At 45.5% G+C, this 14,630-nt stretch overlaps 4 protein-coding genes across 4 annotated transcripts in view; 2 read left to right on the top strand and 2 right to left on the bottom strand.

Moving 5' to 3' along the window:
• LOC6584117 (partitioning defective 3 homolog) overlaps positions 1 to 3,609 on the bottom strand; it is a 49,170-nt gene extending 45,561 nt beyond the window's left edge. Inside the window, exon 1 of the mRNA XM_015161662.3 lies at positions 2,564 to 3,609. Coding sequence (XP_015017148.1) covers positions 2,564 to 2,683 — 120 coding nt within the window. The 5' untranslated portion in view covers positions 2,684 to 3,609. The remainder of the gene's footprint in view (positions 1 to 2,563) is intronic.
• Positions 3,610 to 4,502: 893 nt separating this feature from the next.
• On the top strand, positions 4,503 to 9,540 carry LOC6584114 (protein xmas-2). Its single transcript, XM_002009738.4, has 3 exons — positions 4,503 to 4,699; positions 4,750 to 6,316; positions 6,461 to 9,540. The coding sequence occupies exons 1-3, from the start codon at positions 4,653 to 4,655 to the stop codon at positions 9,431 to 9,433; spliced, it is 4,587 nt and encodes a 1,528-aa protein (XP_002009774.1). The 5' UTR covers positions 4,503 to 4,652; the 3' UTR covers positions 9,434 to 9,540.
• Positions 9,541 to 10,008: 468 nt separating this feature from the next.
• Positions 10,009 to 12,287, top strand: LOC6584113. Its single transcript, XM_002009737.4, has 2 exons — positions 10,009 to 10,335; positions 10,386 to 12,287. Exons 1-2 carry the CDS (start codon positions 10,287 to 10,289, stop codon positions 11,861 to 11,863), a joined length of 1,527 nt encoding a protein of 508 aa, XP_002009773.1. The 5' UTR covers positions 10,009 to 10,286; the 3' UTR covers positions 11,864 to 12,287.
• A 1,206-nt stretch (positions 12,288 to 13,493) lies between these two features.
• Positions 13,494 to 14,501, bottom strand: LOC6584112 (coiled-coil-helix-coiled-coil-helix domain-containing protein 2). The gene is made up of 2 exons (XM_002009736.4): positions 14,333 to 14,501; positions 13,494 to 13,977 (listed from the first exon to the last, which is right to left on the bottom strand). Exons 1-2 carry the CDS (start codon positions 14,377 to 14,379, stop codon positions 13,524 to 13,526), a joined length of 501 nt encoding a protein of 166 aa, XP_002009772.1. The 5' UTR covers positions 14,380 to 14,501; the 3' UTR covers positions 13,494 to 13,523.
• Positions 14,502 to 14,630: the final 129 nt, after the last annotated feature.

The following is a 14,630-nucleotide window of genomic DNA, read 5'->3' as shown; positions in this document are numbered from 1 at the left end:
ATTGAGCCAAATACCAAGAGAAATAGCAGCTGCGAAAGCGAATCCATTCATAGCAAAGGGTAGCGAAAGAGCGAGAGGGGGGGAGAAGAGTCTGTTGCCAACGGCTGATGATAGCCGTCATGTCATGTGAGAGAATTTGAAATCAGAGCCAAAGTTATATTTCTTTTTTAATTTTTAATTTTGTTTTTTTTTTTTTTTTTTCTTGTTTTTTGTTGATGTTGCAATTTCTATGCCGTTGAGGCATTAAATTGCATAATTAGCAAGTTCGCCGCTTAGAGCTGTCGAGACGCAGATAGATACATATATATACATACATACATACAAATATAATACAGAGAGAGCGATGTAGCATGTGGCTCTAGCTCTGGCACTGGGTCTGGGTCTGGCTCGGGGTCTGGGTCTGGGTCGAAGTCTGGGTCTTACTTTTCGGTCTCTCTTCGCGCAGCTCATACACGTGATCGCGAAATGGAAAGCGCCCTCTTATCTGCTTTATTTCTTTAAAGAGCTTCACAATTTGCAGCTGGCACAGTTTTTTTTCGTATTGGCGGCGAGCCACTCACTCAGAAAACAATTGAGAGTGTGGCTAGATCTCTGCCAAATTCACACGTTGCACTCCGCTAAGCACAACAACAACACGAAGAGAAATAATAATAATAGTTCAGAGTGCTCTACTGAAGCAAGTCGGACTAGGCGTTGGATGGATGCTACAGTTATATATATATATATATATTCATACTAGTCATAATTGCATAGAGTTGCAGTTTTTACTGATTGAATATGATTGATTATATATATGGAAAATAGAGGAAAAACATAGATCACTATCTATCATATAACAGATCTCTGTATTAGAAAGTGATCGTATATAGTATCTAGAATGCATAAATCGACTCTAGAAATATATATAGAAATTTCTATATAATATGCATATACATATGTACACAGTTGATATATATTAATCAAATAGATATATATACTTATATTTTATATAAATTAGTGGTCCCCATTAGAAACACTTGAAACAATTTAAAACCAATTTTATATATACATATATATAAATATAATTAATTATGTATTTTTTTATATTTTTTATTTATTTATATTTTTATAAGTTTTGTAATTAATTTCTTATAATTCGTTCATTCTTTTCTTTTTTAAATATCCAAAACATCCTTTCTATTGTATTAGCAATCTTTAACTTTGCTTATACGTAAAAACAAAAATTGAATTTCATAACCGGAAATAATGAAACACCAAAAATATGTATAATAGCTTAATCAGTTTGAAAGCCTAATTATCAACATCATCATCACGATGCTCATCTTCTTCATAATGATCTTTGCGATTAACATAATAAAAATTGATTTGATTTTCCCTGGGGAGCATATAGCTATGTATATACTTATATACATACATACAAATATACATATATATGTTTTTATTAAGGCTTTTAGAGTGGAATGCATTTTTGATTAATTACAAGGCGCTGGGACTGCAGCCAGCCGCCCGGAACCCTTGCCCCAATCAGAACCCTATACCATTTGTCTTATTCTTCTTTATATGCGCTCTACTGCCACTGCCACTGCCACTACCACTGCCACTGCCACTACCTTGTGCATTACAGCGCGTTGTACCTGTCCGTGTCTCATGTGGATGATGTTCAAGACGAAGAAGAAGCAGCAGCAGCAAAAGACGGTTGAAGAAGGTTGGGCCCTTAATTTGGCTGCCCCTGAGAAGTTGAGAAGTTACGAGCAGATCTTTTTCGGGTTCAACCGAGTTCACAATGCGCTCTGTCTTTGGGTTCTTAAAGGTATTTATTTACTTTATTTTCATTTTTATTCTGTGGTCTTGGCTTACGCTCTGCCCTGTCCCTCGGCTTGGCTTTTCGATTCTGTTTGTTGTTGTTATCATCTTTTCTTCTTTCTTTTTTTTAACATTTACATACATTTCTATCTTTTCTTTTCAAGGAATGCTCTTACATAAAGAATGCGTAGAGTTTTGATCCAGTAGAACCATTAACAAAATTTTATTTCATTATTAATAATTTTGAGAAATTAATAATAATAATAATAATAATACCAGCGTTATTTATGTAAACAATCCATAATCGCTCAAAAGCTTGCATACAAATGACTCAAAGAGCATAAACTCTTCGACTTAGCCGCTCGACTGTGTTAATATTTGAACTCATTTGGTTGACTGTTTCTTTCTTTTGCTTTTTTGGAGCGTTTTTTTATTGGGTCGCTGCTTATCATTATTCAAATATTTTACCTAGACACACACACGCACACTCGCACACATTCCGATCTCGTCTACCATCTTTCCAATGGGCGATAACAATTACATGTGCACACGCATTCATATACATACATATATATGTATATACACTTTCGACTTCTTTTGGGTTCGACTTTCGTAATTACACAAACAACTGACGCTCTCAAGTGCAGCATTTCCGCTGTTCGATATTAAACAGGGGGATGAAAACCCATAAAACCGAGGTGCATGCTATGGGGGGAGACGTGGTGGTGGAGGGGTGCAATAATATATATATTTTACTCACCTTGCCGGCTGCCTTTTTGTAGCGTCGCGTGGCCTCGCTGATCAAATCCCGGACGAACAGTTCGCCGGTGCCGCAAGGCACCAAAATGCGAACATCGCCGAAGCAAACGGTAACCTTCATAGTTTCGATAACACTTTTTCGATAACACTTTAATTAAATATATTAATAAGAATGCACTTGTGTGGAATGTATTTATGCAGTTGCAGTCGTTGTCGTTGTTCTTGTTGTTGTTGCAGTTATTATTATTAATGTAGATACATATTTTGCTCATCCGTACGTTGTTCTTGCTGTTGTTGTTGTTGTTGTTGTTGTTGTCGTTGTCTGTTACTGGCATTTGGCTTTGGCATCATCTTCTCCTTTCATCTGCTCCTCAGGCAGCTGCATACGTTTATTTGCCTGTTTCTGTATGTGTGCGTGCGCGTTGCTATTCATCTAGCTGGACAGTGTGGCATGCGAGCGAGCAAGCGAGACGGCCTGCACTACCACGCTTAAAGGACTTTGGCGTCGCTGCTGCGGCTGCGCACTTGACAGCAGCTGTACACACGACGGGAAAAAAACGTTTTTTTTTTTTTGTTCACCTACCACCAGACAGAAAGAACTATCGCGTGTGCGTGCGCGCTTCAAGGTGCGTATGTGTGTGTGCGAGTGTCTCTTGCTCTCTATATGCGTCTGTGTGTTTGTTTGAAAGAGCGCCGCTTTATATTGTTTTATTTTGTTATCGTTTTTTATCTCTCGCGCTCTCAATGCAGGATGCACTCGTCAACGCACTCGTCTCGCTCTTTTAGCTGTTTTACGCTTTGCCTTTTACTTTGTTTATTTCATTTAGCATATTTCACTGCATTTTCTGTTAGCGGTTGTTGTTGCTTGTATGAATCACACGCGCAAAACGAGTTACAATAACAACATTTCAACAAAACAAAAAATAAGGCAAACAACAGGCCAAGATCATCGGAAACGTCGTAACCGAACGCAACAACAACAAAAAAATAAAACACGTTAGACAACAACAATAATACCAGCTGCACACCGCTAACTGCAACGGCAATGGCAAATTTTTGTTGCACCACAAAAACAAAAAATTCAAAATAAAAAAATACACAATTCGGTTGCTTGACTCGCGTTTTTTGTTTTAGCAGCTTTTTGCTTTATTGAAAAGTTAAATTGTCTCTTTTACCAACTGGTGGCACAGATATTCCGTTCGATCATTTTTCGTCGCACCGTTCGCAACGTCGTTTCGTGGTTATCTTCGCTTCTATAGGTAAGCGTCGTTTATGCTTTTAATTCATTCTCTTTTATTGCGATTGCACCTACAGTTACATGTGTTTTGGTATTTGCACTTGACTCGTTAGCGATTCTACACAATTATCATTTAGTGATTCTTAACGTGTAATTTCAAAAACAAAAACAAAAAAAAAAACAAATTCTTTAGCGTTGAACATCGCGCTGCGCTACGAACGCTGTCTCCGCGTTAAATGCCAACAACAACTAGCCAAGTCTGGGAATATTGGCTTATCGATTAACCAACTAGCGCCAATTCGAGACGATGTTTTTGCAATCGCGATAGTTGTTTGTTAAATATATCGAATGTATTTTCATGCGCGCGAAAATTCTTTTATTTTGCCTGTTTACACTTTTAAATGAATTAATTTTTAATATCAAAATGGTATACCAGCTGATCGAATATGTTGCTTAAAACAATTTTATTTATTCATATTAATAATATAATAATTTAACAAGACAAAACGCAGACATTGATTTACATTGTTATGGTTACAGTCATAAAGTATTTTTACCGTGTATGCCAACAAATAAACTTTTATGTTAAAAAATATTTATCTTTTCGCATCCAATTGGCCAAATGGAGTCTAACAAAATCTTACCGCGCATACGTATTTCCAGCCAATCCCAGTGTGCCCATATATTTCGAAGCTGTAAAGAAAAAATTATCGAATCTAAGCATTTCATTCGATAGTTCTGTGGGAAACTGGTTATATTCAATGTGACCAAAACAAGCCCAATTGCGAATGCGAAAAGTAGCTAAGAACCTAAGAAACAAAACGAAATTCACGTAAAATTTATATTTTCTGACATGACGGATGCACACTCAGGCACTGCCTACAACAACAAGACACTGCTGTAAGTACTCGAGTGCAGTTAGCGCGCATATAACGAATCCTAACTTGCAGATGCACAAACATACCAGAACTCTTCCTCGACAAATTTGTGGCGCGCACGCATTTCAGTAGGTTCGGCAACCTGGTGAACTTTGTGCTGCGTCCCCGGCGCATGACCTGCACGGTAAGCTATTCCAATGAAGAGGAGGCTGCTTTGGCACTGCGTGAGGGTAATATCTACAACGGTCACGAGTTTGAAATGAGCTACGTAGAGAACGAGAGCACGCCGGCCCAGAAGACTGAGGAATGGGTCGACCCCGATGTGCAGGCGGAACTAAGTGTCTTGAGTGGCACCTGGCGCAACGAATACGGCTCTAGCAAACCAAACGCAACAAAACCACAGACTATGACTACAGCTACAAGTCTCTTCGGCTCAAGCAAAATCGCCTCAGCTGCAACAAGTGGCAATGCTGAACGGGAAAGAGAGAAGGACCGGGAGCGTGAACGACAACGTGCACCCGCTCAATTCAAGACCGCCAAACAGGACCTGGAGGCCGTTATGCGCAAGCCGGCGTACACAAGCGAGGAGAAATATCGCGTCTTGGATGCACGTGACAAACTGTTGCGCCTGAATCAGAAGCGCTCGACAACCGACGCACAACGGTTACAGGGCCACTGCCCGGACATGTGTCCTGAAAAGGAACGTGTGCTTCGTGAATTCCAACGACAAGTGGCAATTTATGAACTGAAGCCGGGCACCGATGATCAGATCGCACATGAGCTCGCCCTGAAGCAATATTCGCGCAGCAGCGCCGATCAGGAGACACCGCTGCCGCATGAGCTGCGCGCTGAACCCGTCCTCCACATGACCATGAGCTATCTGATGCACGAGATAATGGATATCAGTGAGACAACGGATAATCTGGGCGATTGGTTCCACTTCGTTTGGGATCGAACACGCTCCATACGCAAGGAGATTACCCAGCAAGAGCTCTGCTCCCTCAGCGCCGTCAAGCTGGTGGAGCAATGCGCACGCTTCCACATCCACTGCGCCGCCCGCCTGGTCGCCGAGGATCCCAGCGTCTTTGATGCGAAAATCAATGCCGAGAATCTGACGAAATGTTTGCAAACGCTCAAGTACATGTACCACGATCTGCGCCTCAAGGGCATCCAGTGTCCGCGCGAGCCCGAATTCCGTGGCTACATTGTGCTGCTCAATCTGGCGGATGCGAATTTTCTCTGGGACATCTCGCAGCTGCCCGTCGAGTTGCAGAACTGCAAGGAAATCCGACGGGCCATCCAGTTCCACTTGGCGCTGCAGGACACCAATTTCGTGCGCTTCTTCCAGCTGCTGCGCGAACCGGAAACGAGCTACCTGAGCGCCTGCATTCTGATCACCTATTTCATTCGACTGCGCATTCTGGCCATGCATCGCATTGTGCAGGCCTATCGAGCACCGCGCAAATACGAATTCACCTTGCTGCCCGTCCAATATATACGCCAAATGCTGCTCTTCGCCAGCGACGAGGAGACGATTGAATTTGTCGAAGGCTGCGGCCTGACTGTGAACCAAGCAGATCGCGTTGAGCTGACACGCATCCATACGCCAGAGCACTACAAGCTGAGTCGACAGTTCGAGGTGAGTGTGAAGTGGAATCTTAACCAATTGGGAACCTTCATGTACTCTTTGATTCTGCTACTTTTGCTCTCGCTCTAATCGATTCTAACCGCTATTTCTCTCTCTATCTCTCTCTCTCTCCCTCTCTCTCTCCCTCTCCTTCAGCTGGTTGAATCGAAGCGCAATCAGAGCGTCGGCGAATGCATTTGTGGCGAGGAACTGCCGCCGAAATCCCTGTACAGCAATCATCGGCCGCACAACAGCTTCAATGAGCAGGGCTATCTGAAGAGCAGCGCCTGGACAGCCAGAGATCAGCTGCCGAATGCCGTGGAAGAGGAAGAGGAGCCAAGAGCAACGTACACCGAAACAATGCCAACGGCAACAGCAGCAACGGCAACAACAGCAGCGACAACAACAACATTTAAGAGCCCCACATCCACGGATAATTTGTTCAAGGTGCCGTTGTTTTCGGCGCCCATATCGCCAAGGATAAAGCCAGCCACGCCGCCATCTCAAACGCCACAGCTGCAGCCACAGCCGACGATGCCAGCCAACATCTTCGGCTTTGAAATGCCGCAAAAGCAACAACAGCAGCAACAACAACAGCAGCAACAACAACAAGCCTTTGGCTTGGTAGGCTTCGGCAGGAATACAACTGAAGCAGCCAAACCGAGTACGAGCACAGCCATTGGCTTTAGTTTTGCAGCTGCAGCGGCTGCCAGCATGGCAAAGGACGGCCCGAGTGCTGCTGATCTTGCCGAGCAACAGCGACAGCAGAAGGCCGCCGATGAGGCCAAATTTGCTGCACTGCAGCAGGCCATAGCCACGGCCAAGCAGCGTGAGCAGGAGCTGCTGGAGCTGCAAAAGGCGAAGGCAGAGCAGGCGGAACGTGAGCGACAGCAGCGCCTGTTCGAGCAGCAGCAGGCCAAGGAGAGGCAAAAGCGCGAGGAGCAGGCACAGCAAGCGGCCGCCGCGGCTGCCGCAGAGGCAGAGGCAGAGGCGAAGGCGGAGCGCCAGCGCCAGCGACGCATCGAGGCGGAGCGCACGACACAGCGAAATCACCTGCTGGACCAATTGATCGATGAGCAATTGAACGAGCTGTGCAAACGGGAGTTCCGGCTGCATCACAGCGCCCTGGCCATATACGATGCACTGCTGGATGAGCAGATTGTGGAGCTAGTCAAGCGGAATATACGGCGCACCGATTACGAGCTGGGTCTGATGCGTCAATATTGGCGACGATGGCGCAACTACCGCCGCGTGCAGCAGCAGAAGGATGCGCTCTTCGCCTGCCTGCCGCTGAGCTTCGGGGCTGAGTCGAGCGAGCGCCTGTTGAACACGAAGACGGCGGAGCAGCCGTTGCGTCTGATGCGTCGCTATCGCCAGGGCGAGGCCTGCGACTATCGCCAGTTGCTAGCGGGCATGGACGATCAATGCTGGCTGAAGCTCGACCTCTGGGAGCTACTGGCTCACACACTCCAGCAGGAGACGCCCGGCGCTCGTCACTATTTCAAGCTGTTGATCTCGCTGCCCGACAGCAGCGTGGGACTGGTCATGGAGCATGCCTTGGATCGGGGTGTGCTGCAGCAGCCCGTACAGAGCGAGGGCCAGAGCCAGAGAGCGAATGCGCCTGGCCAGCCTGCCTACATAACGGGACTGGCCCACGGTGTGGCACTGTGCGTCCACAAACTGAAGGGCATGCCGCCATCGAATCCGAACCAGATGAGAAATGCCGATGGCATCATATGCTTTGTGGATGTGAAACAGGTGCCGGAGGCGCGTCAACGTTTGCATAGCCTAGTCAAGAGCAGCGGCTGCGACTATGTGGCGGTGATTGTGCAGCAGCAGCAGACGGAAGAGGCACAGCTGGCGGTGCAACTGCAGCTGGAGACGTTGCGCGCTTTTCGCATCTTCGACTGCCGCACCATGGCGCGTGGCAAGCAGAAGCTGCAGCTGGTCGCACTACTCCAATGCGCCGTCCAATTTCTGGCCAAGCAGCCGCATCGCAGTCGCAGCTCACTGCAGCAGATGGAGCTGCGCGAGTGGGTGCTCCGGCACCTGGGCGACGAGTTGTTTGAGCGACTGCGCTATGCGTCGCTAAAGGATGTAGCCATTTGCTGGCGCTGTCGCCAGGTGCCTCAGTTCTGTGTTCAGCTGTACAACGAGGCTGTGCGTCGCCTGCAGCTGGTGGCGGGCGAGCAGCTGGATGATCGACCCCAGCTGCCGCAAGAGCTGCGCGTCTACGTGGAGCCGCTGCCGCCCCAGGCGCCGTTGCCCAATCGCCTGGAGTACTTTGTGAGTGGCTGGCAATCGCGGGAGCAGCGGGCGAAGATCGTGCAGCTTCTGGAGCAGGCCAAGCTGCCGGAGATGCCGCCGCTGCCGGCGACAAGCGACAAATCGCAGGACGCTCTCTGTGAATGGCTGCTCAACTATGCCCAGCTGAGCGAGGACGATGCTCAGGTGGAGGCGGTGGCGCTGCGTGCGATACAAACGCTTGAGCTGCAGCTGCGCACGGGCAGTCCCAACTACCTGGACATTGTGGACATCTTTGCCAAGGAGCGGCTCTATGTTGTCCTGCAACGCAATGCCGCCTCGATACCAGCGGCTATTGTTTACCGGCGTCACAGCATGCAGCGTTACTTTGCGACGCACTGGTATTACGATTGGCCATCGCCAGAAGAGGCAGCAGCAGCTGCGACGGCGGCGGCAGCTGAGAATCCACAACAGGAAGAGCCGATCGAAGAGGCGACTGTATTGGCGCCCCAACAGGAGCCGCTTGACTATGAGCAGGTGCTGCGAAAGGCGCAGGCTGTACTGGACAAATGCCAGCAACATCACCCCGTCGAACGCAAAACATTGACCGTTCTGAACGAACCGCTGGACACTCTGGAGCGCATCATGGAACGGTGCGAACGACATACTTTAAACGTTCCTCACGAGCCGCACTCGCATTGGCGATCCCGACGACAGGCCGAAAACTTGCCCATGCAGCCGGTCAACAAGCGACAGCGTCTAAGCGCCCCGGCGAGTGATGAGTGCGCAGATCTCTTGGATCGCACTGAGCGGTTACTCAACGTCAGCCAAACGGCTGAGGAGAGACGCCTTCAAATACTGCAACGTGCCAATAGGTTTCTATAATTTCCGGAGCATTTATTTATCAATTATACCTGTAATGAATCTAGTTAAGTGAATGTAATGTAATTATTTAAATAAATACGTATTAGGAATTTACACTTTATAAGAAACGATTTTCGATTTACTTTACGTTCGCACTTGCATTAGTTGAAAACTCAAAAGGGATAACGCCAAAAACTATGCTTCTTACGTTATGCAACACTTTGATAACCACCACACATATCGTGTTCTGTATTTCTGCTTTTGTTTTTATACATCTACATATTGATAAATATATATGTATATTTTTTTTTAACATTTGTCTAACAATTTTAATATTTTATTAAACAAGTGTCATGCTATATTCAGTGCCAACTGAAACTAGCTTTACATTCACATCCTATCAAATGCGAGTCATAGGAATTTCAAATTACGCGCCGCCAGAAAGTATGCTTCGCACGTTGTGCGACACTGTTCGATTGACAGTTTGTACGCTGCCTGCTATCGATTGGAAATAGTTTCAAATAAATATCGCACGTTGATTTAGTAGCAAACCCAAAAATTAACACGTAGGCCTTGCCGGCTTTTCTAAGGTCAGTTGTTAAATTTGATACATTTAAGCACAGCACAGACAAAATTCAGTTGAAAAAGTACAATTTGTCTCATACAGAAAATCCAAATTATATATCTCCGCATTTCATACAATTTCTAATTAGTTGCAAGCTATACAAGAGCCAGAAGTAAATTTATACGAAATCTAAAATTAATAAAGTCCTATAAGTATTTGTGCAAACTGTGCCAATTCTTTTAGAAAGTTATACCATTTGTCTAATCTTAAGTCGTTTCGACTCGAAAACAGTCTGTTAACGTGAACAATATGAATAATCTTCCAGGATTCAGCTCGTTTCGTATGCTGCCCTTCGGAGGTATGGAATCAAATATGAATACATTTCTTTTATACATTTTTTTCCAACAGCACTTGGCCGCTGGAGGCGTGCATTGTCCAAAACAATCAACACCCAGGGCGTTGGCCAGAGTCCAGTTTCCGCTATATTGAGCACCTACAGATCGGTGCGCTCTCGCCTGATGAGGAAGATGTCGGTGGCCATGGTGCAACGGCGCTCAAACCTGAGCTTTCTGGAGAAGCGACCCATTAATGCACAGAGTAATGCAGCAGTTGGCTATGCACGACTGCCGGTCACAATGCGCCACTATCCAAAGACGCGCGCCCAGAAGCGCTCCAGTGTCGACTATTTCCCATTGATGATGCCCACATCGAATGTGTGGGCCAGTTTCCATGCGCACCGCACCTATGCGACAGTGGGCGAGAGATTTGAGAGAAACAAAGTAGTGAAACGTCCGAAAACATTGATGGATCGGCCATTGGTGCCGACGCTGGCATTCGAGCAGCCGGAAAGCGAAACGAATGAGAGAGCGGCCCTTCCGGAGGAGTCCGTCATGCCGGGAAACAAAATGAGCCATATGCTGAAGTTTCTGCGCGAGAATGCGAAGCCAACTGGCAAAGGAGATGAGAAATCAGAAAAATTACAAACACCTAGGTTACCCATAATGCATATACTTGACAAGAAGGATCAATTGGCGAGGACTCACACAGCGCACAGCTCATCGCCGGTCGCCCGACCCCTGCAGCCGGGTGCACTAACCAAGCCCAGTGCAAGCCCACAAAGCGGAAGCGTCAAATATCCGCTGTTAGAGAAGCTGACAACACCCGAGATGTCCTTTCTGAAGGCAACCAAGAATGCGTCCAAGTATCTGGAAACGTATGAGACGCGCCTGAGGGCGTTGCGTCAATCGCAACCACTGAAACTGCGACTGCCTGAGGCACTGCAAGACGACAGCTTGACCTTGAAAACGCCCACAATCAAGAGGAGCCAGCTGAGCTACCGCAGCACATACAAGCCACATTTTAAGCCAAGCTCGCCCAGCGCTCTGCAAATGCCGGGCATCAAGGCGCACAAGATATCGATGCCGCACCGGAGCACGCGCACGACCAAGAAGTACAAGTATCCAATGAAGCCGAATAGCGAGCAGGATCGCCAGAATGCGGGCGATGAACATAAGGAACGGGATGATTTGAACAATTTGCTGGGCGATCTATTGAACCAGAGTTCGTCCAAGCAGCAAGTTGGGGCGATCGAATTCAATAAGACGGCGCCGCTATTCAAGCTGGTCACCACCAGCATGGAGGGGCGCAGCAAATTGCATACTCGAGCCTTCGAGAAGCAGCTGGAGACGCCACCGCTATTTCGGGGACCGCCAATTAGGCAACGCAGCCAATCGACGGGCGTTACTCGCCGTGCCATTATATTGGGCCAGAAGGCGGCGGTGCGAGCCAAATCGATCATGGAGAACAAGCTGAGCTTGCTGCTGAAGGCCGACAAGCAGTACCAGGACGAGGAGGATGACGACGAGGACAACGAGGAAAATCACTAGGGCCAGCGGCCATAACATCCATGCCCCCTAACCATAATTCCTGATGTGAGACTTATGCAGTGTGATGCAGTGTGTCCAATCCCAGCCAAGAAATCTAAGATTAATCTCTCTCCAAACCGATCTCAGCACCCTATCGTTATTCATCAACATATGTATGTATGTAGTATGTATGTACGTTCGCCATGTCACAAATTCTGGTTATACATATGTGTATTGAACAGGATATACCATACCAGTGAATGTAACATATCCAATCCTCTCGGCTGTACACTCAATTTTGTCGCCAAATTCTAAATTGAAAGAAAGATGTTAATTATATTTAATTTAAATGTAAACAATCCCATTTATAATAATATTGATTCCAAGAATTAGTATTTGTACTTAAATACATAGATATAAGTACATTTAAAGAAAGCCTAAAATATTCAGGATCGTTGTATTCACTTCTGGAACTGAGACGTACGATCCACAAGACTCTTATTTTTCAATAAATTTTGTAAGTAATTAGAAAAAAAATAAAAAGAATTACATATTTATGTATCTTTCAAGACTCATGAAATCAACAATTCAAGATAACTAAAAGAAAAATATATGTATATGTATATAAAAAAAAAAAAAAAAAAATATTTTATATTAGCTCAGATTGAGCTAAAAAATATTTATATAAATGTATTTACATACATATCAGTCATATCATATACAAATATACATAAAAACATACATATGTATGTGTAACTGTATGACTTTAAGTTAAATACATAGAAAATTGCCAAAAATATTTTTCCACAATTTCCATAATATTCTAGAAATTGTTTGAAGACAGAGAGGTAGATACATCAGCCATAGTGGGCGCCAGTGAGCGCGACAAAGAGACAAACATTGAAGACACACATACATACATGTACACACATACACTTACCTGCACTCATCGTCATTGTCATCGTAAACATGTTTATCATAATCGATTCTGTTTACTTGGCCCAATCCATTTATTTCACCAAAACAAGTCTCAATTGGCGCAGCAAACACACAAAGCGATTGAAAACAAAAACAATAACAAAGCGACTCACGCGATGTTTGCAGAATCGAGCAACCCTTCCCCTTCCCACACCACACTCATTCGCTCGCTCTCTCCCTCTCCCGCTCGCTCTGTCAGCCGGCTGCATGAATCAGTGCAACTATTTTTGGTACACAGTGCGTCGTCAAAGTGCAAGGTCATCCTTCCTGAGGGGCTCACGTGCTTCGAGGGCTGATCTCTTGGCAGGCGCCCAGCGAATGGAACATTTCACAATTTAATGCAAATTTTACAATGCAAATACATATAAATAAAATACATGTTTTTTTTTTTGTTTTGGGGCCAACGACGCCGGCAGCCAAGGATTTTTTTTTGTAGCTGGCGGGCGCCGCGGCGCTAAATTTCTATTGAACAATTTGACTATATTAAACAATTTGTTGTCTCATCAACAATATCATGAATTATATATGTAAAACTAATTGAAACAAACAAAAACGCAGAATATCAAAAAAAAAAAAAAAAAAAACCCTACTTCAAGCTCAACATTTCGCCAACGATTGATGAGATTTGGTTATGTTCTTTTTATGTTAAATTTGTTGTTGTTATTGGAGCTGCTGTTTTTGTTGTTGTTGTTGTTGTTGTTGTTTACTGCAGATGATGCTGCACCTTGCACTGTCGCAGAGCCTCATTGAAGCCCTCGCACAGGGACAGATCAGATTGACCCTGAGCGCATTGCAGGAACTGTTTGATCTCCCAGGCGCAAGCGCCTTGTGGCTCATTGGCCTGAGCTTGCTGGCCATAATAGGGCTGCTGTTGTTGTGGTGCAGCCGGTGCGGCAGCGGCTGGCGCTGCGGCCTCCTTATCGCCCGATCCGCTGAACAGCGATGTGAGTCCATGTCCGACGGTGTGACCGATGGCCGAGCCAACGGCAACGCCTCCAGCGGTTGCAGCCATTTGCTGGAACATCGAGGGCTGCTGTGGTGCTGGCATGCCAACGGCGCTTGGTGGTGCCGCCATCGGTGCTGGTGGTGGTGCGGCAGCACGTGCGGGCACTGGAGCCGGTGCTGGAGCAGCGGCGCGAGCTGGCGCCGGTACTGTGCTGCAATACAGAAAATGAAAAGAAATTTATTAAAATTATAGTTCATGCATTGTTTTTGTCACGCGTTTGAACTTTGCTCGTTGCACAGTTTTCGTCTCGATTTCCGTGTTTATCTGTTATTTTCGGTTACGTAACAACTTGCGACACGGAAACTTCCAGAACTTACTCTACATTTCATTTACCCGCAGTTCAATTAACGAAAGCAGAAAAATACATTGCGCATCGTTGCAACTGTGTTGCAACAAAGAAGAAAACAAAACGTTTCATGTGTTCTTTTCGCGTCATCCAATTTGGTGCCTTTTGTCCAATTGGATTTTCTTACGCTTTTACAGGTGAACTGCGGAATGCAACTTACCGTCTGGCTGATGGTGGGGGGCTAGCTGAACGTCCACGGCGTACCATTTTGTTATTTCTTTTAATTTGATTTTTTTTTATTTGAAATTTGACACGAACGAGTTATTTAGTTATTTACGAGAATTTAACTGTGTAGCTTCGGGTGCTTTGCTTGGTTTTATAAACTTGTATGCGTAAGTAGAGTTGCTTGAAATAATAAATCGATGTCGGATGCTATCGATATTTTCAGTGTGGGTAACTTTTAAAATCTGAATGGGGTAGTGCTGCCATATCAATGAAAATATATCGCTCCACTTATG

The sequence above is a fragment of the Drosophila mojavensis genome, unplaced genomic scaffold, assembly GCF_018153725.1.
Source record: "Drosophila mojavensis isolate 15081-1352.22 unplaced genomic scaffold, ASM1815372v1 contig_136, whole genome shotgun sequence".
Taxonomy (NCBI): Eukaryota; Metazoa; Arthropoda; class Insecta; order Diptera; family Drosophilidae; genus Drosophila; species Drosophila mojavensis.
This window is presented reverse-complemented; position numbering and strand designations above follow the sequence as displayed.

What these genes read in the sequence shown, in the direction of transcription:
- LOC6584114 (XM_002009738.4), top strand. Translation starts at nt 4,653, where the DNA reads ATGACGGATGCACACTCAGGCACTGCCTACAACAACAAGACACTGCT. An exon ending in TACAACAACAAGACACTGCT is followed by an intron (nt 4,700 to 4,749) that starts GTAAGTACTCGA and finishes CCTAACTTGCAG; the next exon opens with ATGCACAAACATACCAGAAC. An exon ending in AGCTGAGTCGACAGTTCGAG is followed by an intron (nt 6,317 to 6,460) that starts GTGAGTGTGAAG and finishes CCTCTCCTTCAG; the next exon opens with CTGGTTGAATCGAAGCGCAA.
- LOC6584113 (XM_002009737.4), top strand. Translation starts at nt 10,287, where the DNA reads ATGAATAATCTTCCAGGATTCAGCTCGTTTCGTATGCTGCCCTTCGGA. An exon ending in TCGTATGCTGCCCTTCGGAG is followed by an intron (nt 10,336 to 10,385) that starts GTATGGAATCAA and finishes TTTTTCCAACAG; the next exon opens with CACTTGGCCGCTGGAGGCGT.
- LOC6584112 (XM_002009736.4), bottom strand. Translation starts at nt 14,379, where the DNA reads ATGGTACGCCGTGGACGTTCAGCTAGCCCCCCACCATCAGCCAGACG. An exon ending in CCCCCACCATCAGCCAGACG is followed by an intron (nt 13,978 to 14,332) that starts GTAAGTTGCATT and finishes TCTGTATTGCAG; the next exon opens with CACAGTACCGGCGCCAGCTC.